The sequence below is a fragment of the Myotis daubentonii genome, chromosome 10, assembly GCF_963259705.1.
Source record: "Myotis daubentonii chromosome 10, mMyoDau2.1, whole genome shotgun sequence".
Lineage (NCBI taxonomy): Eukaryota > Metazoa > Chordata > Mammalia > Chiroptera > Vespertilionidae > Myotis > Myotis daubentonii.
This window is the reverse complement of record NC_081849.1, coordinates 40,971,348-40,995,549: the sequence shown is the minus strand read 5'-3', so window position 1 is coordinate 40,995,549 and position 24,202 is coordinate 40,971,348. Positions and strand designations below refer to the sequence as shown.

The window sequence follows — 24,202 nt, the reverse complement described above, 5'->3', positions numbered from 1 at the left end:
TTTAATTCGATGAAGAACCTTACTTAAAACACAGCACAATATTTTTTTTTCTCTTATATTATTTGGGATTTAAAGTGGCACACTTCTTAAAAACTGCAGCACTATGATGGTACAGACAGACAGATGAGTTCCCAGTTGTAAGACTGAAGAGGGTGGTCCCTGACAGGTCACATAGGTGCTATTAGGGATCATTCTGATTTTACAGTGTTGAGAGGTTCTGACGTAGGCATAGAACGATGTACAAATTCCTATTATGTCATTTGCAACACTTAGAGTTACATGCTAATGTAAGGCCAGCCTATTTTCAGAAAATGAGAATGTATAAAAAACATGGAGAGACTTCCTATTTGAAATAAATGGTAAAACTGAACACCCCCCCCCCCCGATGATTAATCAAAATATGTTATGCTTGATTTAGAGCTGATATAGATGTTTCTGTGCATTCTACAGGCTTTGTGTTGCCTGAACTTATCCCAGACAATAGATTTTGATGGGCTTTCTATATCACGTCCTACATTTCTCCATCTTATGTTAGCCTTAATTAATAGGGAAAATTTCATTGATTCCAGCTTCACAATTTGAAAGGGCTGTAAGATGAGAATTTCACATAATAATTAAGTTCATCAGGGGCTTAAATAAAGAGATGTGTTTTTTTAAAGAATATAAAATTGTAAAGAAAACATTTTTAAGATATATTGAGTTCCTCTGTTAACCTCTGCGTGTGTGTGTGCATGTGTAGTATGTGTAAGTAAACAGAATAATTAAGAAGGGAGGTTTTTAGTATGGGAATAGTGTTGCCTACATCAATTCAGACTTAGTAGGAATCAAAACCATAGGAACGAGAATGCCAGCTCTGTAAATATGAGAAATTCCTAGTAGATTAGCAGCATATAGTTAATTTACATGCATTTGAGAGACTCATACAACTTTTCCTAATGTTTTATTGATTTCTAGCTGCAGCTATTTAAGATTTGAATGTCTGAATGAAAGAGACTGTCACATTTCTTTTACCATACAATGTCTTGTACAGAAAAGACTCCTATAAATATTGACCGAATGGAACACTCACTGGGGTTCCTAAAGAAGCGAACAAACAAAATAAATTTTAGGATATTACTTATAAGAATGTTACAAATGGCATTGAAAGTCAAAAGTTAGACAGGGGGTAACATGGGGATAAGGACACATATGTAATAACTTAATCAATAAAAGAATTTTTTTGAAAAAGTTACACAGCAATTGTATAGTGAAATCCTCAAAAGATTAGAACATCATTTGTTTTTAATGATTTATTTAAATTGTTCCAAGTAATTTCTTTTCCCACCTTTCCACTCACCATTCAGACTCCCTGGAGCTTGTTTATGCGTGAAACAAGAAATTTAAAACCGATTTTTTTAAAGAGGGAAATATTACTGCAGAGACTTTTCCAAGTGAGTTTCATGGAACTTCCAAATCGAATTACACTCTGCTGAAATGTGAAATGCTTACCGTCTGGGTGGCTGTTTCACTTATTCAGAAGAGAAATCAAATCAAAAGGGCCCTCCAAGCTAAACACGAACGTTATAGAATAATCCCTCCAAAGAGAAGAAGTAAAAATATAATTCTTCACATTTTATCCACAAGCTTTCATCCCAAAGTACCTCTGAGAGATCATTCACTCAGTGTGGAAATGCAGCAGCCACTCGGATGGAAACCTGATAACCTGTGTCAGCCAGCAACTCTTTAAAAAGAGAGGAAGTAGAAATAACTTATCTAATTGAAAAAGCAGCAGGAATTTGGGCTGGAAAAAAAAATGGAGCTACCTGGGTTGGAATTTGGCAAGCTCAAGGCAGCTTACTCTGACAGGGAAAGAATGCATTAATGTGGTATTTTCTGACCACACGTGTTCGCTGCTGATGGGTTAGGACAAGACGCTAGCAAAACGATGACCATCTTGAGACCATTGCTCCTTCTTTGTTTCTTTGTTAGTCATAGGTCAAACTTAGCATATAATGCCTGCTCACATTAAGATATACTTTCATGATAAGAAAACAAAAGAAAACACAACAACTTGAATTTGTAACAAAACTCATAAAACTACCAGGGCTCTCAACGAAAAAAAATGTGCTTGCAAATTAGAGACATTCTTATAATTTCTTAACTTTACATACATTTTTTTATTTCACTTCCCTTAGATTCCATTGACATAGAGTAAAATCTTACTGTAAAATTGAATATAGAATGAAGATTATTTGCTAGGTGAAACAAGTTAACAAATACATTTTCATTAAACTTGTAATTTATTAGTAAAATGTTAATAACTTGTAATGATTCTCTGTGAAACAGAAGTTAAAGAGTAAAACAAGCTCCTTATTGAGCTATGTTCTGTATGTTCAGAACCCAATCAAAATGAAAAATGAAAGCATCTATTAATTAGGGTTACTCATCAAAAGTCACTCAGTATTAATATAATTTATTTTGGTGGCATATAAGTTCATATCCTAGGAGTAATATTTCTAAATGTTTAACCACATTTATCCCCTACTGTGATTAATAATAGTATACTTAAAGTAGTTTTAAGTATACAAGACAGTAGAACCTTGTTTGTAAAAGATTGTTGAAACAATGAATATTTAGTAAATGAATTGCTACATCACTTGCCTATACCTTTCAAATCATCCAAAGATACTTAGTGTTTTACTTGCTACTAAATTTGTAGGTTTGGTAACTCACAATATTAAAATTCAGGAGACATTTTCTGTATGTTATATGTTATTTTGGCCAGAAGGAAAAATAATAGCTGACCCTTTTAATCAATGATGTATGATGCATTGTTGCAATAGCCTCCTTTTTATGTTGATAACATCTATGGTAACTTTATGATTTCTCTTATATTTTGCCTTGTCCATTCTATTACCATGTTTTTAATGCATTTCATTCTGAGCCAAATTGTATTGTCAGTTCCAGGCATAACTTAATACCTACCACACCTGAGGTGTACTAACATTCATGTTACATGTTACTATTTTCGGGGGGATAGACCACTTTAATTTGCCCTGTACCTTTTAACACCACTTTGCTTTGAAAGTATGAACTTTGTGGTTGGGCTATTTTTAAGATACTCCTTAAATTAAAGACTTGCTAACAATTATTTCAACAAGTAACCACCAATAAGATATTTCACACTCACTAAAATTTTCTTTTTATGTTTTTTTTTTTTTGTCCTGTATTAGTATTTTCAGGAAATAAATCGACCAAAGTTTACAGCCACTGAAATTTTCTTCCTGCACTTTTATCTGTAGTAATGAGACTTTCGTGAATATGTCTCCTCATTACAAATTCTGTTACTTAAAGGTAGATGTTGATTGAATGAAAAGGAGGTGGAATACATGCAGGGAAAAATTAACTGATTATTTCAAGCTCTTAATATCATTAAGACCTTTTTAATCATAAATGTTTATTTTAAATATAATTCAGAGCAGAGTTATAAATGGATCTCTTCCCACAAAATATAACTTAATAATATAGAAAAATAAATTTAAAAAATAAACGAAGGTAAAATATGTCTTCATAATTACAGCCTCTATAATTGTAACAAGTGAACGTGCTGGCTTGTGTCTTGAATTCATTGCAACTTTATAGAAACTTAGACTTAAAGTTGCTCCCTTACCATGTTTCCATCCCTAAAGAATATCTGTAATTTCTTATCACAGACTGCTGCTCTCAGATTTGGCAGAATGCCAGGTATCCACATGCTCACTGTTGCTTCTGGCCATAACCGTGAGTCCCCAAGGACCTATTTGAATACTTTGCTTAAAGTTTCTTCAAAACAAAATAAAAAGTCATAAGAAAAGAAGTTCCACCCTTCAATTCCCCATTGACATCCTCTCCCTTAGGAATCTCATTTGACCATGTCAGTATCAATCTCACCGGTTTGCCACCAAGAAATCTCAGGGTACTGCCTTGGGTGCTGGCAGATGCCAATAAAGAGGCTCAGAACATTTTCCTTCTTCATTCAGGCCTCAGGAGCCACCTTCTTAACACTGATAGCTAGTGCTGGTGACCTGCCAAAGGAAAACAAACAAGAAGCCTGCACAGCAACTGCATAACGAAGAACAAAACACAACACATTCGTTCCCGTTTCAGCATTCTAAGCAAATTGAGGGGGAACTGGGATGATGGATTATGTGGATCATTTTTACCCGTATTTATCTTCCGAGTGTGTTTTGTTTCTGTTTGCAGTTACACATGTCATAGTCATTCTGCAAAATAATGCATCTAAAGTAGAATAATTTTCTAACAAAATTATATAGTTCAGTTATGAAATGAGGCAGTTAAATCAGTCTTTAACCGTCTGCTTTCCATGAGGCAAATGTATTTCACATTAGATTTGGAGACATTTACAGCATAAATAGAAGAAATGCTTAAGTAAACCGTAAGAAGATAAAGAGGGCATGAGAAACTACCGTGAATTTTTCTCACTAAACAATTGAGATCGATATTTTCAATATGGTGAGTAAAGTCTCCAATTGGCTGATTAAAAAGTCCACGAACAAAGCAAGTGGAAAGTTCCATAAAATATTAAGGCAATGCAGTACTCTTACCTAGCCCTTCAAATAGAGCTTGTATTATTTAAAAAGTATTATATACAAAAGTATTTTAATTATGCATTTCAACTTATAATTATTTACAGTGGAATTGTTTCTATATATTGCCAGGAGTCGATAGCTGTATCATTTGTTCATATAAACAATTTAGTGTAGACACAGTTTTGGGGGGGCTGAAAGTGTTGGGGACAAGTAATAGAAGAAAATAGAACCCTTATATTCACGAATTAAAATAATTAAATAACAAGGCCTCTTGAGGAGCAAAAATTCAAGGAAAAACTCTAACTCATATAAATACCTAATAGTTTTTTCTTTTGATATTTTCCCCTGAAGAAGTTTTGAAAAATCAGAATGTTATCCTGAGTTTTTCTTATTGTATTTCATTGCTTTCTTTATTTAAATACCTAAAGAGGTTTGGATATATTCATTTATTAGTTCACTAGAGGTCCAGTGCACAGATTCATGCACATTGAAAGGAAATTAATTAGAAGAAATATTTTAGAGGCCGGGGAGGAACTGCAGGAGGACTCCAGGGAGTGTCTAGTCCGTTTTCTCCAGTCCCCATTGGCTGGACCCCAACAGCAAGCTAACCAACTGGTCAGAGCATCTGCCCTCTAGTGGTCAGTGCACATCATAGCGACTGGTTGAACAGTGGAACAAACAGTCGGACATAGCATATTAGGCTTTTATTATATAGGATTATGCCATTCATTGATTCAACAAATGTTTATAGAGTGTTTTCTGTATTCCAGACACCATGCAAGGTACTGGGTACAAAAGAATATATAAGACACATCAAGAAGTCTGCATTCTAGTGAGGCATAATGTCAAACGTATAAGGAGTTAAATAAAATATAGTCAGAAAGCAATATGATGGACATAGGCACCGGCTATGATGATACTAAGCTAAGACGATACTAACAAAAGTTTGGTCATGGAAGGATTAAGGAAGAAAGTGGGCAATTGCCAGGTAACTGGGAGAAGAAGTAGGAAAGGAGGTGAAGAATTTCAGGCAAAAACAACAACAGGACAAAACAAAAAAGGGGGAGGAGGTGTGCAACAGAGAGACCATAAAAACTTAGCAGTTCAAGAAATCACATGTAGATCTCTCTGATCCTGCAGATACTGAGACCATGAGACATTGAACGGTTGTGCCAAGGTCAAACAGCAGATTTCGAGCTGGAGGCTTAGTTTGCCAGGTTTCTTGTCTCTGTACATAGAGACTATTGTTGAGCATGACAATGATAAGTGACAGTCACCTGTCAAAATACCCTGCAGATGTGCTTTATTTTTTAATTATAACCACACCTGACCATCTAAAATCAACAAAACAGCAGTTACCAACAGAAGCTCATACTCTAACAATGGAAAATAACATGGCATAAAAATCAAGTGGTTATATATATTCAGAGTATCAAGATAGATTATATGCCAGTTTTTGGCTAAGCTAATAGTTATTAAATAGCATGTCTCTATAGACATAGGACACCAAAGCTTGGGTAGTTCTGATATTATCATTGAAACTCTAAAACCTATTTTACTATTTATATGGCACTATTTTCTTTTTAATTCATGAAAATGTGATTGATCCAGATGTTATTTTTGCTGTCAGTAAAATATCTACATATTGATTCACAGATTTTCTCTAAATTATGCCAAATTGTTATAGTTTTAAAGTAAAGTTTTCAACTGGAAACTATATATTTATTATAACTACTATTAATTATAATGATGGTGAATACTTTTGCTCATTTAATTACTGTTAGGTAACATTTGGGCCTAAACTTTTATTCTAGTTTATTATTTTTCATTAGAGTGCTTATTTTTTCTTAGGGGAGTATTTGACCAAATGTCATTATTATCTGTTAGTATGGATTTATTTTGTTCTTCACATTGATAATAAGATATGAAAGGAGAATCTTTTCCTTCTGAGGAAAATCTAATGTTTCTAGTAGAAACACATTTGGTTCGGTTTACATAGCATATAGATTTGAGCACCTGTTTAACTTCTTTGAGGTTTAAGTCATGCAGTTCATATTGTGTTATTCGAGTTGTTCACAAACTATTTTCTTTATCTGGATACAAAAAAGGGAAATTGGGTAAAAGTGGTAATATATCATCTTTTATTCCTTTGTGCAGAAAACCTGCCCTGAATATTTTTTGGTATCATAGGGTTGCCATCTAGTGGCTCTTAGAGGTACTTGTTTGTTAACTTTATGGAATTTACTTAATTTTTTTTCAAAGTAGAACTTTGAAACAATGTCCGAAATTGAGCGGAGTACAATAAAATGGACGAGAACTAATATAAAGATTAGTTTCCCATAATAACAACAATTTCAGGTATGAAAGTTCTAGGAATATTTTAGGGAATTAAATATTTAAAACTTATGAAATAGAAAACTCATGGTTTTTAAGAAAGCTTGTCCTCCTTATACATTAAACATTCAGCCCAGTCCATATTAGAAAAATAAGTGACATTTAGGAAAATTTTAAAAAATGGCCTATTTATTTTTATATGAGAAATGTAATCAAGTATAATAATTAGAAACAAGCTACATCAAAAAAATTCTCACTCTAGAGGTTCAATAGTTAACTCTTTTATGGCCAACTCATTCATTAATGCCATAAAGGTGATGATGCCCAAGGCCTTTTAATGAATTCAGCATGACTCTTATCCACGTTCAAGGAGTGCAGAATCCCACGTATGCTTCATATCCCTCACCACTGAATGCATTTCATCTCAAAATACTTTCTCTTCACTTTTGGATTTAAAATTTCAGGTGAAAACAGCACTAGTTACTTTGACATAAATTATGTTGCTTACTTCCCCCTTCTATTACCAAAGAATATGTTTAAGAGAGTTGAGGTTTTCTTTTTGTTATTGTTGTTAATCCTCGCCCAAGGATATTTTTTCCATTGATTTTTAAAGAGAGTGGAAGGGAGAGAGGAAGGTTGGAGGAGAGAGAGAGAGAGAGAGAGAGAGAGAGAGAGGAAAAAGAAGAGAGCGATAGATGTGAGAGAGACACATTGATTGGTTATCTTCTGCAGGTGCCCCAAGTGGGGTTGGAAATTAACCTGCGACCCAAGAATGGAGCTCATGACTACGAATCGAACCCTTGACCCTGCAGAGCACAGGCCAATGCTCTAACCACTGAGAAACACCAGCCAGGACTAAATAATTTTGATAGAATTTTCTCTATCAATTTATATTTTCTTAAGTCTAGATGTAAAGCATCTTTGTTTTTCACTTTTTCTTATTTTTCTTAAACACCTCTCAGCATACAGGGTAAACTCTATTAGTATAGCTATTTTATGAAACTTGTTATCTTGAAAAAATTTAAATACAAAGAAAACTTGAAAGAGAATAAGATTTATACCTGTATACCATTTACCTTGATTTATTAATTATTAATGTTCTACCCCAGTTGCTTCTCTCTCTATCTTTCTTTTAAATAGTATGTATAGTTTGAAAGTAAATTTCTTTGTGAGAAACGTGTATTTATATTCTATATAGTTTTTAAGTATCCATAATGAATTTTGAGAACAGTAAAACAGAGTTACTTCTCCTTTTTGTAAATGAAACAGTTTATTATAATTACATTTATAAAAACTTATTTGTCTTAAGTCTTTGAATTCAATTTATATCTCATTATTCTATTTCTAAATCTGGTATAACAAAAATCTTTACTTTTTTAAAGAGTATACTAGTTAACTCAAGTTGAAAATGAATTTCCTTACAAAGTGTCCCATTTATAACTTAGTTGATTGCTTTTCAAATCTTACAAATAAATTTAAGCTATTTAAGTTTTTTAAAGTTTTAAAGGATTCACCTTGAAAATAATGTAAATTTTACATTATGTAAATTTTATTGTAAAACTTATAAATGTGACACTCAGGTTCTTTCAAACTTTGTTTACATACTTGGGCCAATTTTTTGTACCTGTTCCTTAAATAATCCAAATTCTAAAATTGAGTATACAGCTAACATATATGAAACTGGAAATAGAGTTCATTTAAATTCTGTTAAATTTTGAGGCACTTTACATGCCATGTGTACACATTCCAAATTTAACAGAAAAGCATTAATACTTTAAGTGTAGTGTATTCATCATCTCTGTATTTTTATACTTGACCACAGTTATATGACACTCATTAAGAAAATAATTTTAGCACCCTAAATTGAGGTGGCTATTTCCAATGATCTGCTATCAGTTGCTTCTTAATCAGAGATTAAGGGCATCAAAGTTGCAGAGGCCCAGACCAATCCTCTGGCATCAGTGATGAGCACACGGATTACCTTTTGTTACCACTTTGGCAAAAGAGGACTCCTAGTCCTTAGGCTTGAAAGGTGTGGTCTTTCCGGGGTTCCAGTTATATCCTTACGTTATTTCTCTAGTTGTTGAGCTTTTTCTTTCTCGTCTCATAAGCTATTTGAATGTCTTTCTTTCCTGCTATCTCCAAAGACACATTGTCATTTCTTGAGATACTGCATACGTTTATGTATTCCTCAGTCTGATTTTAAGTCTGCAACCTCCACCACATGTCGCAGCTAACTTCATCCTTATGTTGACTGATCAATTAAATTATGAACTCCATAGCTTTACTATCTAAGCAACAAACTTACAAATTAAATGGCAACTAGTTGGATAATATACAACTTTGTCAGACTTGGCAGTTTCCACATTAAAATCATGTTGATGGAAACAATGTCCTGTTACAAAATGGATTTGAGTTAGCTGACTCACATAAAATACCAATAATAATCATCATAATAATAAATAACATAATAACCTGATATGAAGGTTAAAAGAAGGTTAGTAAAATAAGATCAAACCAGGTTATTTATGAAATGCTTATGCAGGTCTGAACATGTGCCAGTTACTCTTTTAAGTTCTTTACTTTTAACCCTTTTGAGTGTTTTCATTTATAAATGAGGAAACTGAGAGGTTAAACAACTTACGTAAGCTCACACAGCTGGTAAGTGGCAGAGTCAGGATTGAAACTGACAGACTGACTATACCATGCATGCCCTTAACAATAACAATAATTTCATAAGGTTGTATTCATAGTAAACCTAGATGTGGTTTTATGTAATTGGGGCTTACACACGGCCCTCAGATCCAGAAACAAGCACTGACTCTTTTGCACCGATGTCTCCATGTAGGCAGTGAACTGTTTACTGGACTCTACAGTGACTACTGGGGCAGAGACGCTGCCATCTTCCGGAGCATGGGACGACTGGCCCACATCCGCACCGAGCATGATGATGAGCGCCTGTTGAAAGGTAGGTTTGAGGAGAAAAGAGTATGTCCATCGGAATTGAACACAAGTCTAGAAATCATGGGGAATTTGCCATTGTGATGAAAATAACTCCAAATGTAATTTATAGATTTTAGGGGTTTTAAAATTTAGGATTTCTTAAACCAGCGATATTTGTGAACTAAAATATTATATGCTAGAGGCCCGGTGCATGAAATTCATGCAGGGGGGTAGGGGGTCACCTCAGCCCAGCCTGCATCCTCTCCAATCCGGGACCCCTTGGGGGATGTCTGACTGCCGGCATCCTCTCACAATCCTGGACCACTGGTTCCTAATTGCTCACCTGCCTGCCTGGTCGCCCCTAACTCCTCCTCCCACCCTCTCACTGGCCTGGTCACCCCACGCAGCCTGCTGTTCAGTGGTTTGCTCGTCCCTCACGAACCCCCCTGCTGACCGGGTTGTAGGCAGCCACCTTGTGAGAGTGTGAGGGTTAATTTGCATATTACCTTTTTGTTATGTAAGAGGATATGTGTAAATTGTTTTATAGCAGAATGATTTGCCTTTATTATAAATCTGTATTTCATTTATAACAGTGTTGAGAAATCAGGATTGAAATGGAGAAAACAAAGCAGATATATGAAAAGTAAAATCTTTTACTCAATAAGTTGTTTTATCAATTGGTATCCTTTTGGATGATTTGATTGCTTTGTTTGTTTTAACTAGATTATATTGCACTTTAGAGAGAAACAAAAAGTTAGGAAAATCACTAGCCATTCATTCACACATAATTATTTGTAAGGAATACTTTGGCACAGTGGTACACCCGGGGATTAAAATGTCATTTTATGATGAGCGTTTTCATTGTTTTCAGCTTTTTTATTAAGGTTTAAAGTGCATAGTATTATTAGCACTATGTTATTATTAAAATATTTGACCTACCATATCAATCAAAATTCACTCACATCTTTTATTTTTATTTATTTATTTTATTGATTTCAGAGAGGACGGGAGAGGGAGAGGGAGAGGGAGAGGGAGAGAGAAATAGAAACATCAACGATGAGAGAAAATCATTGATCAGCTACCTCCTGCACTGGGGATCGAACCTGCGACCTGGGCATGTGTCCTGTCTGGGAATTGAACTGTGACCTCCTGGTTCATAGGTTCATGCTCACTCACTGAGTCATGCCAACCAGGCAATTCACTCACACCTTTTAGACCACAAACACAAAAACTCAAATTTTCTATCTTAGCATTAATATGGTCTTCCATGAACTAGACTACTATATAATTCATGAATTTAAGAAAAGACTTATTCACTAAAATATTTACATATATTTACATTCACTTTTTATGTCTGGGAATAAATTATTTATGGAGGCTACCATCATGGTGCCTCCAATCTGTCCTTTGAATGCATTTCAAGTCTATAATGTATGGTGTTCAAATTTTTCTTCACCTTGACTCTTTTATTTTCCAATTAAATTGTCCTCTAATTTAAAAAAAAAAACAGTTTATTGCAGATAAAATGGAAATATCTTCATGATTTTTAGTGTTTAATATAAAATTTTAAGGAAAATATTTCATTTCTTCATAAATAATGAAAGTTAAACTGAAGCTTTCATGTGATATATTATTGACTAAAATAACTTATTTAGTTGTAATGACTATTTCAATTTTCTTTTATTTTTTCCTTCTATAGAACCAAAATTTGTAGGTTCATATATGATTCCTGACAATGAAGATCGAGATGACAACAAAGTGTATTTCTTTTTTACTGAGAAGGCCCTGGAGGCGGAAAACAATGCCCATGCAATTTACACCAGAGTGGGGCGACTTTGCATGGTGCGAAATGCATTTCTCTCTCATTAAGCTTGCTTATCTCAATTTATGGTCAGGGCTTTGTTAATGGTATAGTAGGTTTCTACTTTAAAATATATTCCACTATTCTGTGGGCTGCCTAAAATTTATATTTACAATCTAATCTTTATTTTTCAGCTAGTGAAAGTTTTCTCTTAGGAGAGCTTTGCATTTTGTATAATTTCCCCATTTTCAAAGCAATGCTAAAGAAATAGTCTGTAATTAAGCTGTACTTCTTGCCTCATGGAAGTTTGAGCTCCATTTTAAAAAAATAATTTAAGCAAAGTAGTTTTAATTTTCTTAGTCTGCATTCTAAGCAATTTACATAAGTATGTTTCAACCATGCAGTTGGTTGATTCTGTAGAAAAAAAAATCTGTAGTTTGTTGGATATTCAAATAGGTTGAGAACATTTAAAACCAATTGAAGTAGCAATATATATTGAGACAATGCTAATAATATTGCACATGTGAAGGTACTCTGATATTTAAGAAGATATTTAATGAGTATTTTTAAGTAGAGATTTGTATATATGTCATTGTATACACATGATGTATGTGTTTACAAATATATTTATATATTATGTGTTTGTGTTTATGTGTGCATATTTGTAGTTCTCATTTTTAAAGGAGAGAAAGGAATGTATGCTTCTATGTTTATGTGATAAGTTGTTTATTTCTCAATAAAATAATAAAGATTACTGTACTATAAAAGCCACTATTTTATTTAGGAGAGACCACTCTATTAACATTGTTTAATATTTATAAAGTATATTTAAAGGACTAGCGTGAAACTACACTGACCAGATAGAATGTGCAAACCTAAAAAAAAATACTATGGGGAATTGCATCTGTTATTTGAAATTTATGCTAAAGTTTCCGCAGAAAAGGAAAAATCTATAGGTTTGTTTAATACTGCAAAATCTGTTGTTGCTAAAAGCTCTTTAGGTACCCACTTACCTGCTTTTTTTGCTTTTTTTTCACAGAATGATGTGGGAGGCCAGAGAATACTGGTGAATAAGTGGAGCACTTTCCTAAAAGCGAGACTGGTTTGCTCAGTACCAGGACTGAATGGAATTGATACATATTTTGACGAACTAGGTAAATATTGGGAGAATTAAATTTAACTCATTGATGTATATGCCGATCTATAACCCTCACTGTCTCTAGCGCAGATGAGAAGTCTGCAGTGTTTGACTTCTATCTGAGAGCACCTTTCTGTTCTTCTTTTTTTTTATTTTAAATCTTCACCTGAGGATATTTTTCCATAGTTTATTAGAGAGAGTGGAAGGGAGGGAGGAGGTGGGGAAAGAGAAACATCGATGTGAGAGATGAGAGAGTTACATCAGTTGGTCGCCTCCCACATGTGCCCTGACCCTGACCCAGGCCAGTGAATGAGCCTGCAACTGAGGTACATGCCCTTGTCTGGGAATCAAACCCATGACCCTTTGGTCCAAAGGCTGATACTCTAACCATAGAGAAAACCATCTAGGGGCAAGTTTCTGTTCTTTTCATTTTAGCCAGCTCTACAGAGTTACAGGACCAAAGAGAGACCCTCTCATTAGCGGGGTAGCACTGCTTAGTCCTTCCTTGAAGCTCAGCTCAAAGTCATGCTGAACAGCCAAGTGTTTCACTCTGTTGGGAGTTGGTCATTGCTGTATGGCCGTACATGAAAATTTATATCATACAATCTATAATGATTTTCTTTACATGCAAAGACGACTAAAAATACTAAGTAATGTAATGATCTTTAATTTTTCAGAGGATGTTTTTCTGCTGCATACCAGAGATCATAAGAACCCACTGATATTTGGACTCTTCAACACTACCAGGTGAGAAATCTGTATGGCCAATAAAAGCATTCTGAAACAAAACGTGCCTTCCTCTTTGCTGTGTATCTTACTTGGAAATACGATTGACCTGTTGTCTTTCTCATTTCTCTTTGTTATCCTATGTTTACAATTGTTATTTCATTTTTAAAGCCACTATCTCAATCCAGATCCTGATTTGTTTTTTAATCCTCACCTGAGGATATTTTTTCCATTTCTTTTTAGAGAGAATGGGAGAGAGAGAGGGAAAGACAGAGAGAAATACCAATGTGAGAGAAACACATCTATTGGTTGTCTCCTGCACGAGCCCCGACCAGGGCCTAGGCCGGGGAGGAGCCTGCAACCGAACCCGGGACCCTTTAGTCCACAGGCCAACGCTCTATCCACTGTGCCAAACCAGCCAGGGCAGATCCTTACTAGTTTTTGTTTGAAGCATCCCAGCATCTTCCTATGCACAGTATCCTAATTGTTTCCCTCTCTGATCCACAGCAAAGTGTTTTCGTCATGTAGTTTATAAGATATGCGTCCCATGCTATAGAGCAGTGGTTCTTAACCCTCCTAATGCCGCAACCCCTTAATACAGTTCCTCATGTTGTGGTGACCCCCAATTTCATTGTTACAAGTTGAACATAATTAAAGCATAGTGATTAATCACAAAAACAATATGTAATTATATATGTGTTTTCCGATGGTCTTAGGTGACCCCTGTGAAAGGGTCGTTCGACCCCCAAAGGGATCGCGACCCACAGGTTGAGAACCGCTGCTATGGAGTCTAGGATACATTTTTATTGAGGTATCATTGGTTAATAATAGCATGTAAGTTTCCAGTATACCCCATTATAATTCAATATCTGTATGCATTACAATGTGCTCAATACCAAAAGTCTAATTGTCACCCATCACCATATTTGACCCTCTTTACCCAGTTTGCCCTACTCTCCCCTTGCCCCTCTGGTACCCACTATTTGGTTATCTGTATCTATGAGTTTGTTTTCAACTCATTGTTTGTTCATTTGTTTCTTTTTTGTTCCACATGAGTGACCTCATATGGTTTTTGTCTTTTTTCTGTCTGACTTCTTTGTGAATTTGATTCCAATGGCAAGGAAACAAATAGAATAGTTGTTTTAATTATCATATAAAATTTTCCATGTCAGACTTTCAAAGCTCTCTATCAGCTGTTACCCACTCAGCTTTGGAACTCTTTCCTCCAAGCTCCCTGATGCTACTTTGACAGAATCCCAGTGTCTGCTTTACTCGTTCCCATCATAGGGTTTTATTTATCCATTTCTCTTGCTTCAAACAACTTTCTCTTTCAATCCTTGTCGATTTGCACCTTCAAGAAAGAGTCCTTGTGCCCTGGCCTGTATGGCTCAGTTGGTTAAGCTTTGTCCCATGCACCAAACGGTCACTGGTTGAATTTCTAGTCAGGGCACATGCCCGAATTGCTGGTTTGATCCTCAATAGGGTGCGTGCAGGAAGCAGCAAATCAATGTTTCTCTCACACATAAAAGTTTCTCTCTCTCTCCTTCTCCCTTCAAATATCTCTAAAATCAATAAAAACATATTTTTTAAAAAAGAAATAGTCCTTCTTTCTTGATCACAAAGCACGTTATTCACCCTTTACTCTGGTTGTCCTACTTCTATGTAGAGTCACAGAGAACACATGTTTGAAATTTGCCTTCTATATTTTAATTTAAATAAGCTGCTCCTGTTTAGGGCTTATAATCTATTATTTTTCTTTTTTATGTTTTTATATTTTGTATGATTTGAAGAGTGCTGGGAAAATGAATCAAATAGTTGTTCACACATGCTGATACATGCATGAAAAAATATTAGAATCAGTTTGGTTAAAAGTTCATCTATAATTTTCCAAGTGTCTTTCCAAATAAGGCAGAGTGTAGGTAAGATGACTAGAATGAGATATAAGGACTACACCTCAATTCTCCAGAAAGGGATCAGATGATATAACTTATAGTTTCTTTTTTTGCATTGCATTTGCCTTAAACTGAGATCTAATCGTGTTTAACTTACTTGCTTAGTGTCTCTCCGCAAAGCTTTCATTTAGTTTTTAGCAGGTGATTTCATACGCTCACTTTGAAAAAAATAAATAAATAGTAAAGCTCTTCGGACAAGTTTCCTGCTATTGTAAGGAGACCTTTTCTTCAACAGAGACACATGGAAACAATTTCGCTATCAATTGTTCCTTGATGCAAAGAAAAGTGGTTAATATAGATTGGTAGCTATCACAGCCCATAGAAAATTCATAACTTTTTAAAACTTCATCTTCTCCCTTAAGCTAGTGCAGAATTTATGCATTGCATGATAATTTCATGGCTTTATGTGATAAATACAAACTATAGAATAATCAGTATAGTTTTCTATGATTTAGTATGATCAGTTTGTAAGCTACTTTCCTAAATGATAACATAATAGATCTGTCTAGATTTCAAAGATAAGACATTATTTTCTTCCATAATTTCAATGTTGACTATTCAATAAATACATAAATCAAAGAAAATGATTTCCCAGCTGTTACCTAATGTAAGGGTTGATATTCGTAGCATGGTGATCAAAGGTTTATTGCCACATGAGTTGGGAGACTATCTCTGTTTTTATCACTATCATAGGCATTTCCAATTGCTTCAAGGTGTGCTATAAAAGGTGTGAATTGATGTCCTAAGACAGTAACATAACTGCTGTTCTGCAGGTGTCTCAGAGTGTAGGAACTGTTCTATTTATAAAGAACTTTGCATCTTGCAAAGCACTTTCACAAACATTATTTTGATTCTCACAATGAGGGGGCTGGGGAAATGTGAGAATTCATGCAGGTCATGCAAACTAAGAAAGGGGCCAGATTTTTAAAGCACATCATTTAAAAATGTACTTTTGTTGAATTTTATTACATGTGCCCCCCATAAAACTTGTCATACTTAGTCAACTGCTATCTTTATGACTTGCAAGTAGAAATTTTTATCTAGAAAATAATTTCAATTGCTGCTAGTTTTGAAGGTAAAGAATCTGGGCTCTATATAATTTAAATAATTTTCTACAAATTAATCTAGTTTAGTCCAGTCATCTTTCTACTCTAGCATTGTTTTGGAATATGGAATAACATACAAGGATATGAAACCTTAAAATGAATAATTCAACTTGGGAATGAATCTTTTAAAATATTAACTTTAAAATATTAATCTTTTAAATATCAAAACAAAGAATTATCTTTCTTAATAAAAATGATAAAACAAAATATAAAATTTAATAATAACAAAGCGAAGTGACACAACTATGTACTTTTATGATTCTAACAATGTCATTTTCAATTTATTATAAAAATAAGCATAGAAATATTAAGTTTTAGAGTTTTAATACTTGAAATATTGCAATAGTAAATATTTCTAGAATATTCTATGCTTAATTGATTGACATTTCTTAACCAAAAGACTTCATTCTTATCTATGTAGTCTAGAGGGTTTGACTAGGTGACCTCCTAGTCACTTCCATGATAGTAATCATCTTTTTTTTTCCCCAGCAATATCTTTCGAGGACATGCTATATGTGTCTATCATATGTCTAGCATCCGGGCAGCTTTTAACGGACCATATGCACATAAGGAAGGACCTGAATACCACTGGTCACTCTATGAAGGGAAAGTTCCTTATCCAAGGCCTGGTTCTGTAAGTTTGGGCATTTAATGGAGCATTCTTATTTTTTAAAGGCTTTTAGAAATATTTTGTTCACTGTTTCAGATGTTTTACAAAACTTTGCATCACACAGTTAAATCTACACCTAAAATACATTTCACCACTTTAATGGCAAAGAAAAATCACTTCTTATTTCTAGTTGTGTCCTTGTTATTTAAAGGAAAGAATCTATGATGGGTACATCTTAGCAAGATGATGAACTATGTATTATCATGGACATTTTGGCTAAGTAACCCCAACTAACATTTTCTTTTTAAGGGTACTGGTGAACACAGAAACATCCCATCAGAGGAGCATAGCATTCCTCCCAGCCTCTCCAGAAGAATTAGTGCCACATGTACTTTCCAAGCAGGAGACGTTTTTGTATTCTAATATTTGGGTTCTAAGTTCCCTAGGCCAAATGTTCTCCTAGATCAGTGGTTCTCAAACTGTGGGTCGCGACCCCTGAAAATACATCCTGCATATCAGATATTTACATTACGATTCATAACAGTAGCAAAATTACAGTTATGAAGTAGCAACGAAAATAATTTTATGGTTGGGGGTCACCACAACATGAGGAACTGTATTAAAGGGTCGCGGCATTAGGAAGGTTGAGAACCACTGTTAGATTCTCACATTAGCATATCTAAATGTAGCTTTTTCTCTGCCTCTTCAGGACCCTCAGCATCTCATTTACCATTCTTGCTGGCTCCTAGGAAAAAAGTGGCAATGCAAAGAGGTGTAGCGAACAGGAAGTTCCACTGCCTGCCTCTGAACCGGTGCTACCAAGATCCCCCCTCACCAGCCATTCAGCTAGTGTGCTTTTAATTGCACACATATCTGAAACCGATGATGGCAATGGTGATGGTGATGATGATGATTTTTGTATCAAGTATCCAGTGTGCAACTAGGATGGGCAAATGTATGATCGTTTTATGTGCGATGTGAGCCATGCCGAGCACTTAATTTGTCAGCGAGTCAAAAATCTGTTTTTTTAGGAGCAGCTGGTGAAAACCCCTCACTATGCTGATTCCACAAGTACTTGCAAGTCAAGTAGAAATCTTTCTGCAGGGCCAAAATCCAAAGTGGAAACAAACCTTACCTCCATTAACAAGTGTAAGGCTTTGCCATTTCAATCACTCCCTCTCACTAGCTTAAAATTATGGCTTCCAGTAAGATATAAACTATATTTTATTTCACTCTATTGATTGAAATTACAATTTAAATGGAGAAAACCCACTTCTGTGGCTTTGCTGGAAATGCTTCTTGCAACCACATGGTATTAAAGGAGATTTGGAGGAAGTGACTGGTTACTGAATCGCTTCCAGGCTGGTCCAAAATGTTTCCAATTATTTATCATGAAAGTATACACTCAAGTGAAAAATTCAGGCCAAATTAAGAAATGTGGCCTCAATTTTTAAAACAAACCGTTAAAAATGCCCTCTTTGCAGAATCTGATTACTAAACTACTGTATTTATACTGTAAAGTGGAAAATCTTTATCAAGATAATCATTGCAATTGCTGCTGATTCTGGAGGAAAATATGCAAAATGAGGGAGCACATAATGACAAGCATGATTCAACAGCTAAAGGTATTCCAAGAAGTAATCGAAGGTGCTGCTGTTCGTTTATTTTTAGAGGCGGTGATTAAGGAACTGAGACATGTGTTAGCAAATATTTCTGGCTTTCTCAATTTATTCTGTCTAATCCATTCAAAATAATACAAATTCATACAGATTATAGAAGAACAGAGGGTTTTTTTCTTAACCAATCATGATGGAATTTGAATAGGTTTCTGTGTTACAGCACTAAATTCTATAGTCAGTGAGCCAATTGGAGCCATCACCAATCATATCATCGTAGTCTCCAGAATGGGAAAGCTATTTTGTGCTGTTGTGATCCTTAATTTGGGGAGAAAAAGATTTTTTGCTTTTCTCTGAACGATATATTACCTTCAAAATTTAATTTGCACTGTGAAAAAGTTAATTTCAGAAAACAGGGACAATAACTACAATATCTATGATGTTATACATTTTGACCACTTTCAAACTAAACCAGGATTAAATATACTTTACTTTTCCAGGATTTCACTCTTCTCTGTGTATTTCTAGTGTTGTATGTTTAAAGTAATTTGGAATCTCCTTGCAATTTTTAATGTAGATTTCATTTCTGTAGTGAAGAATATATCCTTACTAAATGTTTCTAAATGCAGTTAATCAAGCACATACAGTTTTTCTAATTCTTTTCATAAATTGATTTTAAATTTGCTATTTAGGTTTAAGGTCAAAAAAATAATCTCATCCACTTGTATTTTAGTGTGCCAGCAAAGTGAATGGAGGGAGGTACGGAACTACGAAAGACTATCCCGATGACGCTATCCGATTTGCGAGAAGCCATCCACTTATGTACCAGCCCATAAAACCTGCCCATAAAAGGCCAATACTGGTGAAAACAGATGGGAAATATAACCTGAGACAAATAGCCGTGGATCAAGTAGTAGCAGAGGATGGCCAGTATGATGTCTTGTTTATTGGGACAGGTAAAGCGATTAGAAAGACTCAGATAATCAGTAACATTATTAATATTTTAAAATTTATCTTTATTATTGACGGCATTACAGATATACCTCCCCTCACCCCCCCCCCCCACACACACACACATACACACACTGAATCTCAGAGGGAAAGGAGGGCAGGAAGAGATTAACCAAAGAACTTATATGCATATATGCATAAGCCATGGAAACATTATTAATTTTACACTACCTAACATTTTTTAAACTACCTATCAAAAAAACAAAACAAAAACAAACTCCTTTTGATCCATTAGCCTATTACACATTGCTTATTTGCGGCAATGGAAGAGAGGATTTGGGGCAGTTACAGCACCTAATTTGTGATGCATGGTCAATACTTAATACATTTAAACAAATGCATACATGAAGGAACAAATCACCGGTGTTAGTAAACAATGCCGGTTCCAAGGAGAACTTCTCACAGAGGAGGTCAGGGCTGTATGTAGATGCTTGTCTTGCCATTTCCCAGGTCCGTTGCCAACCTGGCTGCTTGGTAACATCTCAAGATTTTTTAAACATTTGGGACAATCATTTCACCTAAACCTATAATCACAGCAATGTTTATCAGGCCCTATCAGAATCAACCATTTGTACCAAACAGGCCAAGTGTTACTCATAATGGAAGTAAACTTTTAGACCAAAGCTATAATATTCTGCATTCATAAAATAAACTGGAACAAAAATGCTAAAAGTAAAATTTCAAGTAAATATAAAATTACAATTAATGCCATACATTAGATTTAGTGGAAGAGAACCTGGAATCTTTTAGCATTCAGAGTAAGATGTAGCAAATTCTGTCAAGTACTTTAAAATTCTATAGTCATTTAAAAAGCTTCTTAAATAATCGATTCTTTCTTTTTTCATACTCATCATAGTAACTGCTACCGCAGTTGCTATTTAGAAGAGTAAGCATGCTACATACATAACTCTAATCAAAGACATATTATGTTAAAGAGACATTGCATATGACCAGATCAGGAACTGGGGTCTGATATGAATATTGGTACTTGAGCTTTTGCAGTCATATTCTTTTAAAAAGGCAAATATTTAAGTAAGGAAACATTCATCTAATTTCCACAAATGGATCTCTGGTGCTGGCTATGTTTTATCCATTTATTTTAGGAGAGTAATGTTAATAATATGTTCTGCACTGTGGGATAAAGATTAACAAAGCATCACATTTCTTTAACAAACTTAAAATTACCTGGCCATGAATTCAGTCTTAGTGACATCCAACAGAGAAAAAGAAGAAAGAAAGAAAAAAGAAAAAAAGAAAGAAAAGAAGGAAGGAAGGAAGGAAGGAAGGAAGGAAGGAAGGAAGGAAGGAAGGAAGGAAGGAAGGAAGGGAGGAAGGAAGGAAGGAAAGGAGGGAGGGAGGGAGGAAGGAAGGGAAGGGAAGGGAAGGGAAGGGAAGGGAAGGGAAGGGAAGGGAAGGGAAGGGAAGGGAAGGGAAGGGAAGGGAGGAAGAAAAGAAAGAAAATTCATTCTATAAGCAAGATCATATTTGATAAAATTAATCATGGAAAAAAGTATGTTATTTTTAAATGTCCTGGAAAGTAGTCCAAGAACATTTTTAGACATACTTTCTTGTTAGATTAACCAAAGCTATTTGAAAGAATTTCAGAAATATCAGGAATGTACTTATGTTATCATGCAAACCATGTTTAACTCACAGATGTAATCATATTGTACCACAGCTTTTCAACATAAAAGAACATATTTAATGAATGTGTGAGGAAAAGCCCACAAATGATAGTTATTCCCCCCAAAATTTCCCAGGCACATGCTTTAATATTCTCTAGCTATCTACTTATCTATCTATAGAGAGAGTCCTTATTGCAAAATCACTAGTGGCAAATTAATAATTTGAGTTTAATCTTTGTTTTTGCTTGATGTAATAATTGTGGGGTATTTATGGAATATGCTTGGCCTTACAATTTATGATTACTTGTATTCCTTTTAGTATACAATACAGGTAATTATTTTTTTTTATTTTAATCAAATATTATTAACCTAAATATGAGTTGATAAGTTTTGAACAAGTTGTTAAGCACCACAGAAATTCTTAGATCAGTAATTCCAAAGTGGGTTTTTTTTTCTGATTTATTTCCAGCACTACACCAAATTATTTTTACAGGCAAAGGAGTGTTGTATTGGCTTTTTCATTGTAAACAACGAGTGCAGAATATCAGGAATAATAAAAATAAGCTATAATTTAAAAATGTGAATATAAATTTGCAAAATTATTGATAATTATGGAAGCTAAATGATTAGTGTCGGAGGGCTCCTTATACTACACTCTCAATAGTGTGTACTTGACACTTTTCTAATAAAAGTGTGTGTGTGTGTGTGTGTGTGTGTGTGTGTGTGTGTATCTCCATAGTGTGTTTAAAGTAAAGTTTTAAAGTAAAGTTTCTTACCAGAAATGTAGGTTCAGGTAATGAATTTTCCTTCATCACATATGGTTTTGAATTGTTTGAAGACGAAATGTGACAAAACTTCTAGTTTATCTCTCTCTCTCTCCCTTTTTCCCAAACAGATAATGGGATTGTGCTGAAAGTAATCACCATTTACAACCAAGAAACAGAATCAATGGAAGAAGTAATTCTAGAAGAACTCCAGATATTCAAGGTATTTTTAGTAAAAATAATTCAGCCAACATTTATCCATTGCAGACAATTCCAAGTGAGTTGTAAATAGAAAAGACATTATGTCAGTTTTTTTTCTAACAAATACGTTGTGGATTTGGAGTGATTTGAATTGAGGAATGATTTAAAATCCTGGTGCATCTATTTTATTTTCAAAGACTTCAAATGAAGAGGCCAGTAATTACCTAACATGAGAAGAATTTTAATGCATGGAGTGTGACTTAAAGAAATAACGCTTAAACCACATATGAATTCCAGAATGATTATTGCAAAGTTTCATCTTGTACAAATGTAGAATAAAAACTGACAACTAAAACATAACAGTAGGTTTTATACTGGGGACACTGTGGTGTGATAAGCACATTATAGCATATCAATTATACAGAATTTACTGTAAAAGGAAAAAATTCAAAATAGTAATGGAAAGATTAGACATGATAATACAATTGTATATATGCGCACACACACACACAGAGTCAAGTCTCAATATTTGTGGCAGTTATATTCTTTAAAGAGGCCGTAAACACTGAATTAGTAACTACTGATCATTGCTCCTAGGGAAATATTGATTAGGTTCCCATGAGTCTCCAGTCACAACTTTTTGTCAACTGATCAATATATAATGTGCGTTTTTTGTTTAAAGCCACCTTATTTAGTGTATACTGTTGATAAGCTAGCACTGAGCCTGTGGCCCATAGCACTATAACTTATGCCTGAACAAAGTTAATTTAACACACGTATTTTCTCTATAAGGCACAACACAGCCTTTTGGAGCTTAGGAACCCTAGAGAGCACTTCGGCACTATGTTTAGGGGCCATTTTAAACATTGAAATCACCAACAGAAAGCACAAAAATGTGAAAAACGTGGCAACAAATAAACCATGAAAAGGACGCTTGTTTACAATGTGAGAGCTGAACCTAGAAGGCAGCTTGGATCAACCTCAGCTGGGACTGTGCACATTGGGCAACGCAAACTTTTTGCCTCGCTGCGTACACAGGTCCATGACTGCAGAACACCACAAATATTGATACTGAGGTTACCAATAAGTTTTAGCAAGTAGGCAAATTTGCAGACACACAATCTATACATAATGAAGAATGATTGGCTGTCTATGTATGTAATGAACATATACCAAAATATTTTATGGATGAAAAACAGTTCATTTCACCCTGGCTGTCTTGGAGGTTAGATTCCCCATAACTAAACCCGAACCTAAACATTTTTCTGTTTCAACCAGCTCAGCTATGCTATTGTTTATTTTTCATATTGGACCTCTATGTAAGAATTCATTTCACATTAGAGACCATAATGCTCATAGTAACAGCATCCACAACAGTATCTTGTTCATATTAAACCTTAAGAAATATTGTTGCCTGAATGCATGCATACATGCATTTAGGATTCTATAGTTTAAATTTTTTTTAAATTGACACATGAAATTTTCTCTTTCATAACATAATTCTTCTAAGGAAAATCATCCACAGAGTGAAACACACCTGCCAATTGCTTCTCCACTTGCAGAATTGATCAATTTTTTGGTATTCCTTAAAGACACTCTAGTCTTAATCACCATCCCTAGAATAACACATAGGCTCTCAAAGCTATGTTCTAGATCGTACTTTAACTGGTTCAAATCTAAAACATAGAGGTTATTCATCATGTTCAAAGTATTCTGGGTTCATTATTATTAACCACAATAGCTCCAATTGAAAAGTATTTTGTTTAGGCTTGGGATAAGTCAATTAAAGTAGGTTTACATCTATAAT

At 34.6% G+C, this 24,202-nt stretch overlaps 1 protein-coding gene across 2 annotated transcripts in view; it reads left to right on the top strand.

The window, feature by feature from the left end:
• Positions 1-24,202, top strand: part of SEMA3E (semaphorin 3E) — a 228,956-nt gene that overhangs the window by 176,467 nt on the left and 28,287 nt on the right. For both annotated transcript variants that reach the window (XM_059712174.1, XM_059712173.1), the window contains exons 6-12: positions 9,751-9,870; positions 11,545-11,687; positions 12,686-12,800; positions 13,462-13,531; positions 17,058-17,202; positions 19,528-19,750; positions 22,326-22,417. In XM_059712174.1, the coding sequence (XP_059568157.1) occupies positions 9,751-9,870; positions 11,545-11,687; positions 12,686-12,800; positions 13,462-13,531; positions 17,058-17,202; positions 19,528-19,750; positions 22,326-22,417 (908 nt within the window). The remainder of the gene's footprint in view (positions 1-9,750; positions 9,871-11,544; positions 11,688-12,685; positions 12,801-13,461; positions 13,532-17,057; positions 17,203-19,527; positions 19,751-22,325; positions 22,418-24,202) is intronic.